The sequence below is a fragment of the Anthonomus grandis genome, chromosome 9 (genome assembly GCF_022605725.1).
Source record: "Anthonomus grandis grandis chromosome 9, icAntGran1.3, whole genome shotgun sequence".
NCBI lineage: Eukaryota > Metazoa > Arthropoda > Insecta > Coleoptera > Curculionidae > Anthonomus > Anthonomus grandis.
Window position 1 is genome coordinate 21,566,626 of NC_065554.1, and position 20,557 is coordinate 21,587,182.

The window sequence follows — 20,557 nt, forward strand, 5'->3', positions numbered from 1 at the left end:
TTAAATTCCAAAGATATGATTGTGTCTGGTTAAAAATTATTTTGTGGGAATTTTACCCAAGTATGCTATGAAAGAAAATGTTCCTGACAGTTTGTCAAAGTTTTCATGCATTTAGTTCATTTTGACTGCTTGACTGAGTTGGCGATAGAGTTAGAACATTTCGTGAAGCTGCGGCGGAATTTAACAGGAGACATCTTGGTAAAAACATCCACCATTCAACAATAGCCAGAATAAACTACGGGTTTGATCAGTCTGGTTCAGTAGGCGGAGTACGTCCTCATTTACATCGTAATCGAGCAAATAATAATAACCAAATAATTCTTGAATACTTTAATGCTAATCCCCAATCTAGCATTAGAGTTGCTAGTACCAACTTAAATATTTCCAAAAATTGCATATGGAGGTGTTTAAAGAAAAATAACAAGAAGCCTTTCAAGCCTATATTCCTTCACACTTTGGAACACAGGGATGAAGAACGCAGGATGGAATATTGTTTGTGGTTACAAGGCGAGTATTTGGCTAACCCTACATTTTTCAAAAATATTTTATACACCGATGAAGCAACATTTACTACAAACGGCATTGTGTCATCTCAAAATATTAGAATGTGGAGTAACGTAAATCCCCATTGGGTGATACAATGTAAAAGGCAGTATTCGCAGAAAATTAACGTATAGTGCGGTATCTTGAACGAACGTATAATCGGGCCGTTTTTCTTTAATGAAAATCTAAATGGACTTAATTTTCTTCGATTCCTGGAAGGTGATTTTAGTGACGTAATCGATGATTTGCCGTTAGCCGAAACAAGAAACTCACACATACAATTTGACAGTGCGCCTATCCACAATGCAGTGGTAGTGCGGAATTGACTAAATCAGAATTATCCGAATCGATGGATAGGACGAAACAGTCCATTAATTCAGTGGCCAGCACGTTCCCCCAACCTTTCTCCCTTAGATTTTTTTCTTTGGGGAACCCTTAAAAACAAAGTGTACAAATCAAGACCGCAAACTCTACATGATCTTTGTGAGCGCATTAGACAAGAGTGTAATGAAATAAGCAGGGTAGAGTTAAGAAGGATGGTAGTAAACAACAGAAGACGCATAGAAAAATGCATAAGAATTAATGGAGGGCATATTGAAGGAACTAATATTTAGTTTTGTGGCATTAATTTTTAAATTTGAGTGTTAGCAAAGATAAAATACTAGTAATATTATTATCTTTGGTGTTAGGTAATTCCTTAAGGTAATTATTTTCAGTTTTTGCTGCTTAGCCTACATTACATTACTAAGTAACTAGTGAAGTGTGAATTGCAACCTAACAATGAAATAAAGCTAAAAAAATTATAAATGAAGTTGTATTATTGTGAAGCCCAAAATAGTATGATAATATGATCGATTGTTGTTTATTGATTATATTTGTTGGATATTTCCAACCTTTGTGTTCTCAAGACGCATGCCAATTAGCCAAAAATTTAAAAAATATTCGTATTTGATTAAGAATGTTATTGCGCCTTTTAAAAATTTGACTCCAATTTATTTTAACACCCTGTATACTATCATAACCAAATTTGGTACACTTATGTTTTAAGTGGTCCTGAACAATAATCCAGTACCATTTTTCAAAAATAAATATCGCTAATACTACTTCTCGATTTTTCGCACTTCAAACTTGAATGTAGGCCATGACCTGCTTTCTCTAAACGTCGAACTTGGCTCAAGTGCCATTTTCGACCATCTATCCAACAAAAAAAAGTTTTTGAAAATTGGTCAAGAAACAAAAATTTTAGAGGGGTGGCTAACCCTTAAGTGGGACACACTGTATATACCATACCATAATTATATAATATTGTAATTTATACATATATGACATAGTCTTATGTTACAAATTACCTAATTTTGAGAAAATCAATATTAAAAAAAAGCATTTTAAATCTACTTACATTTGAGTGCTTTTTAAGTTCTTTTAATTTTTGAGGATTCTTATAGCTAAAAGGTATATGGAATAAAACGACAATCTGCAGATTTTTGGTTTTTTATTGGTTTTATTTACTTAAACAAAAAAACATAGGACTCCGTAATTTTTTTACCAAATTTAAAAAAAATTAGATATTGGTAACATAGAACTTTGTACCTTCAACTTAAATGAAATTAACTCGAATTCTTAAGGTTTAAAAGAATGCACTAAAACTCAAAAGAAATGAAAAAGCATTAAATATATCAAAAACTTATACCTAATATTTTATTTTTTGTTTGTGCTTACTCTACTAAAAATGGTCTCATAATAAGCTACGTTATTTTTTGGCATCCAGTTAAACATAGATTTTAAAGCATCTACTTTGTTTTGTGCAAGTGTTCCTACAGAATCATTCTTTCTCAGTGTTTCGGGAAATATATCGTCACTAAGACTTTCTGCGGTAACATGTCATTGACGGCGACGACCATTTCTGAATCTTAAACTTAAAGATTTATATTCAGCATCAGAAAAGGAGACCCGATAGTTTATTTGATAAAACGATTGTTTGTTAAATTCTAAACCAACCACCTTTAAAAATGGAACAGATTTATAATTCAATTTAGCGGAATAGTGATTAAAATCAAAAAAATCTTGTTCCCTCATTTGAAGAATGGTATACGGTTTTCTGGAATTAACTTTAAGAAGTATCCTAATTAAAGAAATGGGAGATGAATATTCAGATTTACGTAAAGTGCGCTCAATTGAGCTATGAACCGAATCGACTTCCTGGATGCACGAGTGACCTGGTACGGAAAATTTCATTGTAATCTTCTTTAAACTTGTAAAAGATAAGCAATAGCATAACTCATCAAGCTATTACGATTTTGTGGGACGCAGCTATCGCTCCACAAAATTAATTCTTCTAATAGAGGATAATCCTCTGACCTCTGTAATCCTTTTAAAGAATTTTGTAGACAGCGCTTGCGATGTCATTACCAGAACGGCTACGAATAGCTTCCGACCAAACTGCACAATAAACTTTTTGGTCCACTGAAAAATGTGCAGTCAAGTTGTAAAAGTTAAGTTTGGACTTATAAAAGAAGTTTTTTACGCCACCCTTTGGGCAAGTTAAAACATTTTCTAAATCAAAATTTAAAATTGGTATGCCACTTTCTTTGTCTTTTTTTTCTCCTCTCTTATAAGATTTTTTTCATTAATATGCTTCTCAAATTCTTCTCTCTTTTCGTCAGTTAACGTATTTTCTTTTTTCTTTAATTCAACTTCGGCACACAGATCACATAAATCTTTTATTGGTTTATTAAAAGAGTAATTAAACTCGGTACAGAAAATTTCAAGATATTTGTGAAATTTCACGGGAATTAGACCTTTTCCTGCTACATATTCCTCGTATAGGTTATACCTTTTTTTAATGGACAGGTCACCTTCTAGGTATTTTCTTTAGGTTTCTGCCCGGCAATAATGACTCTCTATTACTGGAAACATTTTAATATGTTTTTTTACCAGATTTATCGACTCTTCAGGAATACACTTCTTTTTATGTTGTCCCTGTGTACTTTTATTGAGTGTGTGGGAAATCGTTGCATGATTATAGACGGTATATATGGGTTTTTGGCTTATATCTAGTGTTCCACAGTAAAAATCTTTGCAGACCTGTATTCTATTATTATTTAAAATAAAATAATAGCCATTAGTATTATTTTTTCTTGAACTTTCCGAATTTTTTCCCTTTCTTCTTCTTTCAACTGTACACTTGGTCGTCGTATTTAATATAACCATTCTCTTTTCGTTGGCATCTAGCTTATAATTAGTCTCCATCATATTTGCTTAGAAAGATTAGATTCCGAACGGATGTACATAACCTAAATATTAGAAGAAAGAATTTACTTACTATTCCGGCGCACAATAAGGAATTATTTAAAAAGTCATTTTCATACTTGATTGCACACTATATAAATAGGTTTAAAATAAATGATTTTACATTGACAGAAAAAACTTCTAAAGTTAACATTAATCTGCTTCTCCTTGGTTAATTATGTGTATGAGTGATTTTTTTTAACGTTTTTGTGTATAATATTGGTCATGATTTTGTTCCTGAAAGGCTTTGAACGTTGCCATAAATCGTTATATAATTTTCCTCATCTTCCCTTCCCCTCATATTTTCTTTCATATCCTGATCCTCTTCCCATGCTCCCATTAGGTATGTTCTTTTTTTTCAGTAGAATATTTATTATTAAATTTTTAAATTATTGTTTTTTTTATTTTTTTTTTTGGCCTCAACAGAATTCAGGAAGCCTTTTGTGTAAGGGTAAATCTGCATATTATGGCCTGTTGGTCACCTTGCATTATTAGCTTTTTTATTTTGTTACAAATTCTTCGATTTTTTTTTTGTTATTTGTAAATTATGAAATACTCAATATTTAGTGGAATTTTGTAATATTTGAAATTTTGTAAAAGTTAATACACCTACCTATTAGTTTTATTCTTTCTGCTTAAATGCTGTAATTTCTTGGTGACTAATAAACGTCTTATTATTATTATTATAATAGCTCGAAAAAATTTCTTTTCTATCGTCTTCACCTATTTTTGTAGCACACTTAAAGTAACATCTATTCAAACAATATTTTTTTGTTACAATTTTTCTAGCAGGACGAAGCTTTTTTCTTGATGACACGTATTCCAGTCCCCTATCATATTTTTCTTTTCGAATATTTTGTGCCCAGGATTTCAAGTTCCTAGTTCTTTTACGTGAGAGCTTTTTTTTTAGTTTTTTGCACCACTATATCGGGCTCTATATCTTCATTTTCAACAAGGTGTTGTACGGGGCTTTCGACTACGTGATTATTGGGCCGATCTAGGGGATCATCCACTAGATACTCCATCGGGGTTTCTAAGGAGCTTTGTATGGGAGGTTCTATGGAAACTTCGTCAGGGTGGTCTATGGAATGTTTTAGGGAGCGGTCCTGGGAATAGTCCGTAAAATGTGCCTCAGGGTTAAGTTGGGTTGAGAATAACTGCCGATCTACTGCACTGTAAGGTTATTTACAAATTTAATAATGATGACCACAGCCTTAAAAATAATAAGTAAGAGCAAAAAGTTACCTGGAAATGTTCTCTTTCTTGCCAATGCTTTTATTGTTTAAACCCTCATTAAACTCAGGCTCAGAGTCCGAAGTCTCCGGTTGACAAGGAATATCAATTTTCTTGCCCCGTATTGTAATGCTAAAAATATTCAAATACGTATTCTTGGAACTATATAAAAAAAACTTGTCTTACACCTACCTTATGAGTTTTTTAGACTTCTTTTGAGGTGGTTTATATTCTGCATCTTTGTCAGAATCATAATCATCACAAATATCAAATCCCTCATTACTGCTATTCATTTTTGATGTTAAAAAAATACAAAAACATACACGACGTTACTCCGCAAAATATAAATAACACCAAAAATTTAGACTTACAAGGGTGTATGTTGCAACATAGTACCTTGTTATACTCAAACACCAAAATAATTTTAAAAAATGAGTATATCATAGGTGTATGTTCAACATAGTACTAAGTATGTTACAGAATTTTGAAATTTTTAGGACATACACCTTTGGTTTTTTTATGATTCTGAGATTACTGTTTGCTTAATTTTAGTTTTAAAAGGTTCTATGTATACCTTATTACGCATAGAACTGTGTTTTCCCAAAATCTAAAAATTTCCAAATTTGTTACATACACCCTTGTAATACTAGGGCAGCGAATAGTGACAGGTTAATATAAACTTAATATGAAAAAAAAAAAAATTCATATTTAAAAAACAATGTGAAATTATATGAAATTGGGTAGTACTAGCTTAATTATCTTGGCACTATTGCAAACTTGTCATAGCTATCAAGCTAAACCTAAAAATGATGATAGCAGTTGCCAATTAAATTATAAAAACCAAATAAGAGTAAAACCAAATAATTTAAACATTTTATATTTCCCAAAAAGTAATGTGAAAATAAATTAAATTGGGTGGTCCTAGTACAGTACCACATGATCAAATTTAAATCTTTATTTATGGTCGCTTTTATTCTAAAGTTATATAGAGTAAACTGCTTATTAAGTTTAAATTGGACTCTTCTTTGTCCTTTACTAAATGAAAGTCATACAAAACACAAATAACTATTTTTTTTTAGAAGTTGGACGTTAGATTGTTGCTCTTGCCCTACAAATGCTCTTTCGACAAGTTGTAACTTAGTGAACCTGGCACCACCGCAAACTTGTCACAGATGTCAAACCAAACCTAACCTAAAACATGATGACAAGTGACAATTAAATTATAAAAATCAAAACAGTAAACAAATAATTTCAAAACTTAATGTTTCCTAAAAAATAATGGAAAAATAGATTAAATCTAGTTGTACTAATAGAGTACAACATGGACAAACTTAAATTATGCAGAGCCTGTCTCTCTGAGAATCCTTCTGTATCGTTATTCACCAAACTGCAGGTCAAAGAAAAAGACGCTGGAGACTCGACAACTTTGGCTGAAATTTACACACAATTTACCTCCTTAACTGTTAGTTTTTCTTATTAAACTAAGTCCTAAGTCCTATTTACTGACCTCCACATTTTGGGAACAGAGCAAACCCTTATAATATTGTGTTTTTAGGTGGTTGAAGATGACAACTTACCGAAAAACATCTGCTCCAATTGCGAGACTCAATTTTCATCATTTATGAAATTTAAACAGACCTGTGAAACTTCCTATCAGTCTTTAATTAAATGCTCTAATGTTAAGGAAGAACATAATGATAGTTATGATGATTTTCCAGACTTGGGTGTTTCTGATGTTGACCTCGACGATACTGATGATGAGTTTAAACCTAAGGTACCCTTATTTTCTATGAAATATTTATATTTAGTTAAAATATGTACAGTACCGAGCAAAAGTAAAGAAACTTTATTTTTTTTATTATTTTTAAATTTATTTTATTAAAGTTAACTAAAATTTTGTTATCCTATAATACTACACCAAACTAGATAATAAAAATAAAACATAAACAATATATTTCTACTTATTATAAAGCCATATTTATGTAAATTAATTAAAAAAAAAACAGGGATCAAAAATAGAGAAACACATATTTAAAGAAAATATATAATAACAACAAATTAATATTTAGTTGCCTATCCCTTATTTTTAATAACTGCAAGGCATCTCCTTTTCATAGATCTAATCAGATTCCCTAAGGTCTCCTTGGGTACAGGAACTTTTACCGAATTACCGAATTATTTGCTAAACATTTTACTCTTGACCATCAACAAAGCTGTAACTCCAATATACATGACTTGCATAATGATTATCCAACCATATTTCTCAATCCTGTTAATTCTCAGGATATCTTTAAGATATTGATGAACCTTCCAAATAAATTTTCCTCTGGCTTGGATGAAATTCCGGTATTCGTCTTAAAGTTTGTTGGGATTCACTTAGCCGGACCCATTTCCAATGTGATCAATGAGAGTCTTTCTACCCAAATTTTTCCTTCTGCTCTTAAGCGGGCAAAAGTAGTGCCTGTTTTTAAGAAGGGAGAAAAAACGAATATTGCCAACTATCGGTCAGTATCCGTATTACCATCCATATCGAAGGTATTTGAAAGGGTTATCTATCAAATAGTTATGAATTATTTAACTCACCATCAAATAATAAATAAACACCAATACGGATTCGTTCCCAAAAGATCGACGGAAATGGCCATTTATAGTGCAATACAATATATTATGGAGAATCTTGAGAGAAAGACCAGTGTAGCTGGACTGTATTTCGATTTGTCTAAGGCGTTTGACACGGTTGACCATTCTTTACTGCTGGACATCCTGGAACGGTATGGCATCAGGGGTGCAGCATCTAAATTACTCAGTTCATATCTAGAGCAAAGACAAATAGTTTGTGTGACACATTCCGGCTCACCAACGTTTTCCCGCCCCCAAATTATAGGAAGAGGTGTGCCTCAGGGCTCAATCTTGGGACCTGTGCTCTTCCTATTATATGTCAATTGTGTGGTCTGGTGGGCAGTCAATCCCTGTAGCCAATAGTATTAAATTCCTAGGAATACACATTGACCCCAATTTAAATTGGGAGAAACATATTAAAAACCTTTATTCCAGATTAGCTAGCTTGTGCGGATTGATTAGAAGATTAAGGGATGTAGTGTCTGAGGTATCTCTTCGCCTATTTTATTTCAGACAGGTACAGTCAATCTTACAATATGGTATCTGTTTCTGGGGATCTGCAAGAGGAGCTCTAGATATATTTAGAATGCAAAAGCGTATCATTCGTTGTTTATTGGGCATGACCTACAGAACTTCCTGTAGACCTTACTTCTGCAAACTAAAAATACTCACCCTTCCCTCCTATACTTTTCTTCCTTGGTGTTATTTGTGAAGAGACACAATCATTTGTTTGTTGAGAATAGGGCAATGTATGCTGAGGATGTGACTATGATTACACGACATAGATGCGATCTCCGCATTCCATTGCATAATTCAGCTTACTATGAAAGAGGTTCTCATTATATGGCCATCAGGGCTTATAGAATGCTAGCTGCTGATATTAGAAGCATTGAATCTACAGTCCAATTTAAAAAAGCTGTTTACCACTGGTTGCAGATTAAATGTTTTTATAATTTTACTTTTGGATAATAATTTTAACTTGTGTTAGATATTTAGAATATTTATTTTAAATTTCGTTATTTTGTTTATATAAGTATATTGCCTCTATGAATTCTAGATTAGAAAAATTAATGTACCCTATGGGAGCTAGATCCTCCTTTGTATGACGTTGCTTTGTCGTCCTGTATACGATTTTGTTGGCAAATAAAGGATATTATTATTAATAATATTATTATTATTATTATAGAATGCCATGCAGCTTCAACTGCCTCAACCAACTCGTCTCCATTTTTAAATTTTTCGGGATGTTCCTTATGAATTTTTTTGTCTACTAAATCTAGAGAATCTATGGGATTAAGGTCAGGACTCTGAGCTGGCCACTTAAAAACAGTTATTTTTTTTTATTATTTTTGCTGTATGCTTCGGATCATTGTCGTGTTGAAACCTCCATTGCAATGGCATGTTTTCCTCTGCATATGGCAACATATTATCAGTTAATATTACTAAATATTTAAACCGATCCATAATCCCATCAATTTTGACAATGGGGTCCATTTCCATACCCGAGAAACAACCCCACACTTGTACATTTCCCCCTCCATGCTTAATAGTGCCCAAAGTATACTTTGGATCAACTCTTTTATTTTTAGGACGCCTGACCCATAAAATACCATCAGAAGAAAATAAATTAAACTTACTTTCATCCGAAAATAATACTGTATTCCATCTTGCTTCTGACTAGTTTAAATAGTCATGTGCAAATTGAAGTCGGGCGGTTCGATTCTTCTTCGAAATGAAGGGTTTCTTGGATGGTTTTCTTGCCGGCAAGCCACTGTCCCTTAAACGTCTTCGAACTGTATGGACACTAATATTTAGATCGTCTAGTTGAGATTTTATATCCACTGCTGTGTTAAATGGATTTTTAAGAGCTAAGGATTTAATCTTCTCGTCTACTCTAGGCGTCGTTTTTCTAGGCCTACCAGTTTTAGGTGGACTTATTAATGAGTTCCTAATGCGGTGTAACTTTATGGTTTTGGAAACGACTGAGCGGTTTAATCCTAACTGCTAAGCAATGATTACTTGCTTAACACCCAATTGATATTATCAACTTTTTTATACATAACGCCAAAGTAATACCTCGAGGCATATTTACAGGTTATTCTTTATTAATTAACAAAATATTATTGTGTATTGCTTTCAATAAGCAAACATAAACTAAGAACTTTAAAAATGTTTCTCTACTTTTGCTCCTCATAAAATAAAGATAAGCAAATAGATTGTTTTTGTTGCAAGAATTTGTAAATACCAAATACGTTTTTGCATTTCTTTGAACCTAAAGAAATAATGTGAGTATTTGTTCATTGGCAATAGTCGATTACTCTGGCTTTATATTTATTAAATAAAATGTTTCTCCACTTTTACTGTATATGCCGGTATTTGATAAGTAAATACCAAACTTTCAGTGAAGATTTGAGGCCCTAAATTAAATAAATCAAATTATCCATGTGTACATTGAATGATTGATTGATTTATGAACTGAAAATCCTATAAAAGTAAACTTGTATCTCTGTTCTTTATTGAAATAATAATAAACGCTATTAGACTGCTATACTTAAAGCATTTTCACCCTATGTGTTTCAATATTTATATTTACGTTTGTTTTTAGAAGCACATACATTGCATAAACAGATTCTGCAATTTATGTGTAGAAATTTTCTCTTTTGTACAAATCTTCCTTATTTAATTGAAAATTAATTTACTAACCACATATTGATACCATTTTTAAAATAAATCTATAGACCCAAATATATTAAATTATGATTTGGTAACTGTAGGCTATGCAATGGAAATAATAATACTTAGGCACATACTTACCCTTGTCATTGTAAAAATATCTCTTTGTTTCTTCAACCCTAGATATTTAGATTACACATGGACAATTTGCTACATATAATTTAGACTTAAAAACATGATATTATATACTTGTTTAATTTAGACAAATTTTCAGCCTAATTCTAAAGTAAAAAATCCAAGAGGAAAACAAAGGAAACAAAGAGAAATAAAGCCATTAAAGTTCACTTGTGACATTTGCAGTAAATCTTACAAGTATCAGAAAAGTTATGACAGGCACAAGTGCATTAAAAACGAAGCTGCTGTAAATGTTATTGATAAATCTCCCAACAAACCTAATTTAAGGGAAAGGAAACCAAGCATACTAGAAAATGTAGTGGATAATGATCTTGATCATGATGTAATATGCTTTTGAGCACTACTGATTTTATGTTGACTAATGTGGTAACTTTTAGATACAAGATTCTTTAGATAAGCATAAAGAAGAAGAAGAAGAAGGAACTGCTACTAAACTTCTGAATGGACATGTAGAAGATACAGATTGTGATGTACTTAATTATATTGCATCATAGTAAACATAATACAGTTTGTTTATTTTAGGATTTTGCCCAAGATGATGTTAAAAATGATCCTGATTATAACTCAGATGAATCAGACTGGGCTTCAGAATATAAATGCAACCAGTGTGATGAGAATTTTAAGTTTAAGGCCGATTTGAAAGAGCATAGGAAAGAGCACAAGTCTGACAGGCCATATTTGTGCAAAATTTGTGGCAAAGGGTATATGGATAAATATGGGTTAAAGAGTCATCTCACCACACACTCTGGTAAGGTAAACAATACTGAAAATTTCCATAAAAAGTCCAGAATTATTAACACCCTGGATTTGACTTTTAACAGGTCTATGATAATTATAAATTTTTATATCAATTAAATATAAATGCTATAGTTATATAATATAAATAAAGAAGAATAGGTAATGCCAGCAAGTAATTAATAAGTTGTGGCTAAATTTTTGTAGGATGCATGGTATATTTTATTTGCATTTATAAGAATATCAAAAAATAGACTTCACATTGTCAGAGTGAATTGAGGAAATCATGAGTAACTGTTTTTAAAAATTTTATATTATGTTCCATTGGTTTTTTTTGATACTTTACTAATAAAGTCATTATGAGTGATTTCGCACTTCATGGTCGTTGTAAACTTTATATCATTCATTGACTTTTATCATTTATTGACTGTATCATTCTTGAAATCATTATTGAATATCCAGTAGGCATTTCATAGTAGGTATTTTATAATCTTATTTTTTTGGTATATTTCATTTTATTGTCTTATGATTTGGATTATACATTACCTTATTTAGTTTGCTTTAGTATTTGATAAAGTCCTGCTGCTTTTACATACTGCATGGTACAACAAATTGTTGAACGTTTGATTTATCATCCCTATTAATATTGAAAATCTGTTGTACTAAATTCCATATTTGAAAAATGTTTTACAACCCTCGTTTTACCACCTCATGACATGTAGCTCTAAGGGGTGGCCCACTATTAATCTTTAATATATATTTTTCCTAAAACTATCCAATAATCTTCAATTTATCGTGCTTACTACCTTAGAGGATAGACCGTACATGTGCAAATACTGCGGTTCAAGATTTCGTACCCAAGGAGCGGTACGAGTGCACGTGCGCACGCATACAGGCGAGCGGCCGTACCAGTGTCGCCACTGTCCTAAAACGTTTGCGCAACCCGCTAATTTGCAGCAGCACGAACGTGTTCACACTGGTGAAAAACCTTATGAATGTGAAGAGTGCCATAAAAGGTAACATATTTTTTTCAGTCCTAAGAAACGTTAAACCTCTATATTATAAAGTATACATAAATTATATGAGAATTTACACTAGCCTCTAATAGCAGAATCTAATAATCAATACTTTTTATTTACTAATAATGAAATTTTCCATAACAAAGAGAAGTTGCGTTGCTATACATTAGGTAAATAAGGTAATATTGGTTGGCAACTAAGTGCCAATTCAGTCCCAATATCCATTGACTTGACAACTAAATCTTAGTGCAAATAATACCTACTTTATTAAAATAATAAAACACTTCTACTATTATACACTACAACTATATTGTTTTCACTTAATTATTTCATAGTAATAGTATTATGCCGTTTTTAATGTTTATTTAGGTACGATTTATGACACATTAAAATGACGTTAAGACTACTAGGAACTTAATCGATCAAATATTCGAGTGTTTGCAAAAGGACATTTTTATACTTTATGCAAAGTGTCCAAATAGGGTATCAGCACTTTATTTGTGCATTTAATCTCAGACGTGGCAACGCCGCGTGGGAGTCAATATGTAAACGGGTTCAAGGAATTTCAGTTGCAATGGAGCCGTTTACCGGAGAGCAACGCGCTTTTTGTGTACGTGCATTTTACCAAAACAATAAATCAATTGTGACAGCACGCCGTCTATATCGCACTCATTACCAATTACATGATATTCAATTATCACCTAGCCCTGATGTTATTAGAAAATGGATCAGAATGTTTGAAGCTACTGGATACACAGTGAAAATTCATAATCCAGGCCGCCCACGGATCGTAAGAAGTGCAGAAAGTATCGAACGAGTACGTCAATCAGTCAGAGAGAATCCAACCTTATCTGTACGGAAGCGAAGTCAGACGACTACTCTCAAAAGATCATCTTTACATAACATTGTGACCAAAGGCTTGCATCTGCATGCATATAAGATACAGTTAGTGCAGGAATTAAAATCGAGGGATTACAATACACGGTTAGAATTTGTCAATGAAATGATGGAACGTTTCGTCGATTTCAATAACATTTTATTCAGTGATAAGGCTAATTTGCATGTAAATGGCCACGTAAATAAACAACATTGCAGGTACTGGTCTGACGTTAATCCTCGCAGAAAACACGAACGTCCACTGCATAGCCCCAAAGTGGTCGTATGGGCTGCTATATCTGCTGATGGCATAATTGGGCCGTATTTTTTTGAAGATCAAAATGGACGGGCACTTACGGTTAATACCGAGCGGTATTGTGCAATGTTACAAGATTTTCTTGCACTATCGTCTCTCCGACAGTTTCAAGGTTTTAACTTAGAAACCTGGTTTCAGCAGGATGGTGCGACATACCATACGTGAAATCGGGCAATTGAAGCTGTTCAACAATTATTCCCCAATAAAGTCATTTCAAGAAGAGGCAATATTAACTGACCTCCTAGGAGCCCGGACCTGTCGCTCCTTGATTATTTCTTATGGTTATCTCAAAAGTAAGGTCTACGAGAATAATCCAGCTGATAGAAAATCAATTAAAGCAAAATATCCAGGAGCAAATAAGATTAATATCAAGGGAAATGTCTGGACGTATTAATAATCGTACGTAATAATATTCGTTCTCGATTTGAAGAGTGCATACAGCGCAACGGACACCATTTAGACAACATTGTTTTTGGTTCATAAATTTCCATTGACTGTCATTGAACATTAATTTTCCATAAATAAATTATCATAAAAATATGGTGTATTTGGTTTATGCAAACATCACATTGCTGATACCCTTTCTAAATGAATATCCGAAGGCATTGGATCGTTAAAATTCATTAATGTTTCTAATTGAAAAGTAAATTTAATAAATTGCTTATTATTGTCAATATTACTGACAAATTCATTAGGAGTCCTGTGTTTAAAACGACCCTTAGACAATCTACCATATTTCAACCTGGTTACACATTACACTATTTAATCCTATTCTATTAAAATATTTTGCTAGAGTGTTTAACTAAATTTAATTTTCACATATATGACTTGTTAGGTTTAACCATAGCGGCAAATTGAAAATCCACATGAGGTCTCATAGCGGGGAAAGACCGTACGGATGTCCTTATTGCGAAAAAACGTTTGCAATGAAGGAAACCATGAAGAAGCATATTTATACACATACAGGAGAGAGGCCACCTAACTATAAGGTAAAAACAATCCTATAAAATCAATTGATTTTCTGTTTAATCGATTGTTTTGTATAGCCTAAACCCAAGGCAGACACGAGCCACATAGTTCCCACACACGAGTGCAAAATCTGCCATAAAATGTTCAAGTTTGTATCGAACTTAAATCAACACATAAAACGCCATAACAAGGAAAAGCCGTACTTGTGTAGCATGTGTGGGAAGTCTTTTGCCGAGAAACATGGGCTTAATGTGCATCTTAATTCACATACAGGTATGCTTTATCAAAACAGTACATATGATTTTTGGGACTAAATAAAATTTTATTCACAAAAAAAATATTAAATATTTACAGTTTAAGATTGTTTACACATTTCATGCCTTTATTGTTTAATAATGAAAAAAAAACAAACTAGGAATGTAACAGCTTAGGATTTCTGTAGTATCTAATTTAAACAATGTAATAATAAAGATATTCCTGGAATGCCTTTTAGAGTACTTTCAGGTTTTAGTGGAAACTAATATAACGTAAACATGAATGTATGTAATTTCCAAGTTTTTTTTAATGTTTAGTGCCGGGATTTCGGAAAAAAAATTGTAATAGACAAAGAACTTCAGTTTTGAATGTTTTTTCTAAAACTAGTTGGTGAAAATAGTAAAGGTCACCTAAGTAAGTAAATCGCACCTAAAATTATAGAAAAATGCTTCAAAAATGTCTAATTTTACCAGAAACAATATTGATGAATAATTAATTTTGACGTTAAAGTGTATGCTACCGTTTAAAGGTCTTAATAAAACATAATATAGGTTGTATAAGTAAATGTTGTAAAACTATATTTATTTTTCTGCAATATATATGATTTAAATAATGATCGTCATGATTTATTACAGGCGAAAAGCCGTTCGAATGCATGATATGCCAAGCACGGTTTTCGGCTCCTACGGCTCTCAAAGTCCATTTGCGGCGTCACACCGGCGAGAAACCGTACAAATGCGACATTTGTGACAAGAGCTTTTTCCAGCCGAGCAACCTCATTTGTCACAAACGTTCGCACACCGGCGAGAAGCCTTACGAGTGTGCTTTATGTCAAAAGAAGTAAGTTACGTTTTTTTTTTCGAATGTTCATGGTTATTTATGATTATTTAAGTATTTTATAAAAATATAGGTCTACTAGGATTTTTCCGGAGTTGTATTGATTTTTGAAAATCACCTGAAACACAGTATATAATATCAGAAAAAAAGACAAATTGAATTTTTCTTAAAAACATTTTTTTTTATCGATGCATAAAAGTTACTTCATTGACTGAGGCACTTTTTGAATTACGGCTCTACCTTTAAAAGCAAGTAAATGATAAAGTTTCTGGAAAATCACCTGAACCGTGAGAATGGCAAAAAATACAAATTGGGATTCTTCTTAAAAACTATTAATTTCTCACATTTTTTTGTTGATGTATAAAAGTTACTTTATTGATTTAAATAATAATAATAATAAACGACTTTTATTTGCAAAAATTCATTACATAATATTTGTATTATAATATGTTTCTTAACCTTCAGTTGGCAGTAAAATCAGTTGGCGAAGTCTAGCCTAGGGCTATTCAAACTCAACCCTCTAACAGATTTCATTAAATGCTAAATAACACACATGTGCCAAATAATTATTCACTTGAAACGCACTTTAAATAATGTAGTCTTAACTTATAGTTAACAGTAATTAAAGAAAAAAAATGCACAAAAAAGGAAATATAAAGGAACCTGAAAATACACCTAACAAAAAATAAATAAATAAACAATAACATCAAAAAGAAATAGTCACTTTACTGAGAAAATTTCACGCTTCGGGCAGCAGGCGACAGACTAGCGGTGGGTCAAATTATAGTCCTGTACTTGCTTAATTTAGACACATTATCATTTTGACAATTTTAGTTTATCTATTTTATTTTTATTCCAGCTTTGTAAATGAGGGTATAATAGACTCTTTATATAATAAAGCATTTTTTGAGTTTCAATTTTAAACAGTACAGAAATCATTCTTGTGAATTGTTGACAAAAATTGTAAATTAGATGTGGTGTTTTGTGGGTAAATTGGTGAAATGTTGAAGAAAACTATTTGTTTTTAGCCAACGTTTTGAATTTTATTTAATTCATCCTCAAGGCTCTACAGTAGATAGAGGGAAATGATGTTTAATATTTTTATAATATATTTGTCAAAAAAATAAAATATTTTTGTATGAAAAAGAGATGATACATAACATAGAGTTTCAGGAAGGGATTTCAAAAATGGTCAAATTGTCTACCTAAAATACATAAACACGAAAACCCCATTAGACCTATACTGTGTTTGATTGGGTTTCTGAGGTTTTAAACAATGCCTTTTAAAGAGAGCCCAATATTGTGCGCAACTCCTTTGAATTTTCTAACTTCATTTAGTCTATAACACTCCCTGATAATTATACCGTGTATTAAAAAAGTTCTGGATCCCCTTACTAATTCGTGGACACCTTTTATCAAACAATGTCCCAAATAAAAATTATAGATCTCTCTCAGATCTACATTAAGAAGATAACTTTGCATATACAGGAGGCATCACAACAGTAGTAGAGAAGTTACCTTTTTGTAAATGGAATGGTAAATTTTTTTATGCGTTTTCCGAATATAAGCAAAAAATTTAACACAACTTCATGTAACATATGCTATATACCTAACTTTAACAGATACTAACCCATATAAAAAGAAACGATACAAAAAAGTATTTAAACAATAAACCTATTTAATTAAATGTTGAAAATGGCTCTCTTGAATGAAATTACATTAACAGGTAAAAACGTTTAAAAAGTAACTAATAACATTTTTATGGATAAAGTACTTTTTTAAACTTCCCTATCTTTTAAGCTAGTGAAGTATATAGCATATGTTACATGAAGTTACAATTTTGCGTAGAATCGGAAAATGCATAAAAAAATATACCATTTCATTTAAAAAAAGGTATCTTTGGTCTCTACTAATGTTGTGACGCCACCTGTATATGCAAAGTTATCTTCCTAATTTAACTTAAGTGCTTAACTTTAAGGTTCTCTGCGAAGCACTGGTTTTGTGTCACCTTAACTGATACAACTTTATGCTTGCCTAGATCTATTTACTAAATAATAATAATTAATTAATAAGTGCAGAATTCTTGCATACGTTTGATTTGCCAGCTTGGACTCATGTCTTGGATCATGTCTATCATAAAATTTTTGACCTGAAATTGTTAAATATTTCCAATCGAGAAGAGCTACATTTTGCTTGCTTTCTTCATAAATTGGTCAAAACTAAAACTCCATATCTAGTAGAGAAATTATATCCAAAGAATCTGATTCACTCACGTGGAACACGTTTCAATTTACTCTATGAAATACCTAAAATAATTAAAACTATAACTCAAAGTTCATTTTCCTATACTTCACTCAAAATTCTAAATCAATACAATATAGGTCAATTTAAAGATATGTCTCCTACTATGTTCAAACGTTAAATGCTTATGTAAAGCATAAGTTTGTTCATTTATAACTTGTTTTCCTTATGTACATATATGTAATTATTATTTGTTTTACGACAGTTTATTAATAGGCTTATTATTTACGGATTTTGAATAGAGATGTGCGTCATGATTTATTACTCATTACTCACAGTTTTTTTTTTGGTTGTAATGATAATTTTGTATTTTAAAAAACTCAGAGAGTCAAAAAGAAATGTTGTAAAATGTGCCCTAGCTGTTAATAAATAACTGCCAGTTAGGTGGTTTTGATGCGTTGCTTGACAAGTTATATTATTAATAAAAATCATTTGAGTAATAAAATTTACAAAGATTTGTGTATCCTAAAGTACGTTAAGTAAATGATCTCAGTTTGTATATAAAGGTGCTAGAAAAAGTATAGTATTGTACTCACATATGAAGCTATTAGTCACATGAATCATTATATCTTCATCCTTGTGAGTAATAGCTGTCAGTGTTACATGCCTCTTTACAAGTTTTACATAGTTGTCCTGCAATGTACCTAAAACTTGTTTTTTTTTCTTTGTCGCATTAGTTTTCTTTATAGCTTATTATGTATTTCTAAATGCTTGGTTAACAGAATAGTTGATATTCGACGAGTTTAAAATATAGGCGTTTTTACTTTTTTTAAAATAAAAACAGGATAATTATGAGGTTTTTTGAAACGCAAAAATTACGAAAAACTTAAAATTTAATTTTTTTTAAAAATTATATACCGATTTTCCAGATTTTTGTTGAAAACATGTTTAAATATCCATATTTTTCAAAAATGTTGCTAAAGAAATTCCTAATGCGTGGCATCCCGTGTTTTCTCCAGTGGAGTTGCAGTAAATGTCTCCATTTTACTATGAAAAATACCAACATGCTTACCCAACCACCATTAAGACCTGTTTGTAACGTGTCTTTATTACCTTATTAAGGATTAGCTTAATATGTATGTTATACAATTTTATTGGGTGTGCAAAAAGACAATAATAGAAGCACCATCAAATTAAATAATGATCATAAAGTTTTCCTGCGCCTATCGACGACCACAAAACTTAGACAAACTGAACGAAATTCCCTATTTTATTACTCTATATATTTATGAAATACACTATCATAGACCTATACTTTAATAAAATAATTCATTGTCAAACTAAGCCCTATTGTTGGGTTGAGAGAAACTAAAGTTTAATTTTAAAACTTTAATCTAAAAACAAAGTGAGGGAAGTTATTGCTACTTGTTCATCCGGATCAACGAGATACATGTTCTAAATGATACGTAAACGTTCTATTAAACTTGATTTACGTAAACTGTCTGATTAATGTCAAAAGTCCGGCCTGACCACCGTCGGTCGCGAGTCGTCTCTCGCATAACGCACGAGCTGTCTAGGTGTGACCGAAAGAAAATATAATCCTATACTATCTATAAGCGTGTCTAAAAGCAGTAGCGTAACATAGATTACATCTCTAATAACAGACTATTTACCTACTTTTTTACAGATTTTCCGCCAGTAATAAACTAAAAATCCACATGCGAATGCACAGCGGCGAGAAACCTTATCACTGTCCGCACTGCGACGAAAGCTTCGCACGCAGGGACGTACTGACTTCACATTTGCGACGTCACACGGGCGAGAAGCCGTACGAGTGCAAAATTTGTCATCAGTGTTACTCGCACAGCGGCACATTGTACACGCATATTAAAACGCAACATAAAATGAAAGGACACGATATGTCCGCTTTAGAGTTTTAAGTGTAAATATTTGGGCATTTTATTGCAAGACTAAAAGACTTGCTTGGGAAACGCATTGTGAATTGAGTGAGGAATGATGCGCTGAATGGTCTTTTATTTATTTTATTATTTTATTTATTGTATATACACTTTTTAATATTTAGAATAACTGTCTTTTGCTTGCAATCTCGTCTATAGTAATTTTTTCTGTAGTAATTTTACTTGTGTAGATGTGAAATATATTGTGTTTAAAAGAGTTTATTGAACATTTAATTTCTTACATTTTATAAGACTTGTTGAAATAGTTCTAGATAAAACTGAAATGTTTGTCTAACTTATTGCTCCTTCTACGTCATCTGCGTGAATTGTCATGGGATACAATTGGTATATAATGAATAAAGATAGGTAGGTACTTATTAGATATAAAGGTTTAACAGATTTACAATAGTACAATTAAATATATTGAAATAACTATCGAACTCTTAAAATATATTTCGGTTTGTTTCCACTCTAATTGCGGTCCGATAAAAACTCGAGGAGGAAGAGAGGTGTGCTTGTCAAAGCCTCATTTAGATAATCGAATACTTCCTGACAGTATTGGGACCATTAGAACCAGAAGCTGTCGAAGAAGAACGATTGAGAAGTCTGACAAGTCTGGTTAATGGTTTTGAAATGTTCGTAAATCTCTCCACATAGCGTCGGTAGTAAGTGCACACCGTCAAGAAGCAGCCGAGGTCATGCTCGTGTTCCAGTTCTCAACTGATCAATCTTTGACAGTCAGGATCGTTGCTTTGTCAAGCACAACTGCTTTATTGGAAACGACGCCGACATGACCCAGA

General features: G+C 32.0%; 1 protein-coding gene across 1 annotated transcript; it reads left to right on the forward strand.

The window, feature by feature from the left end:
• Nucleotides 1–6,271: 6,271 nt before the first annotated feature.
• Nucleotides 6,272–19,975, forward strand: LOC126740637 (gastrula zinc finger protein XlCGF57.1-like). Its single transcript, XM_050446745.1, has 10 exons — nucleotides 6,272–6,526; nucleotides 6,620–6,838; nucleotides 10,631–10,873; nucleotides 10,929–11,021; nucleotides 11,074–11,299; nucleotides 12,098–12,302; nucleotides 14,333–14,486; nucleotides 14,544–14,739; nucleotides 15,357–15,561; nucleotides 19,487–19,975. The coding sequence occupies exons 1-10, from the start codon at nucleotides 6,386–6,388 to the stop codon at nucleotides 19,737–19,739; spliced, it is 1,935 nt and encodes a 644-aa protein (XP_050302702.1). The 5' UTR covers nucleotides 6,272–6,385; the 3' UTR covers nucleotides 19,740–19,975.
• Nucleotides 19,976–20,557: the final 582 nt, after the last annotated feature.

Excerpts from the sequence above, each read along its gene's own strand:
- LOC126740637 (XM_050446745.1), top strand. The coding sequence starts at position 6,386 with ATGGACAAACTTAAATTATGCAGAGCCTGTCTCTCTGAGAATCCTTCT. Across the intron at positions 6,527-6,619 it reads CACAATTTACCTCCTTAACT|GTGGTTGAAGATGACAACTT; the intron begins GTTAGTTTTTCT and ends TTGTGTTTTTAG. Across the intron at positions 12,303-14,332 it reads TGTGAAGAGTGCCATAAAAG|GTTTAACCATAGCGGCAAAT; the intron begins GTAACATATTTT and ends ATGACTTGTTAG.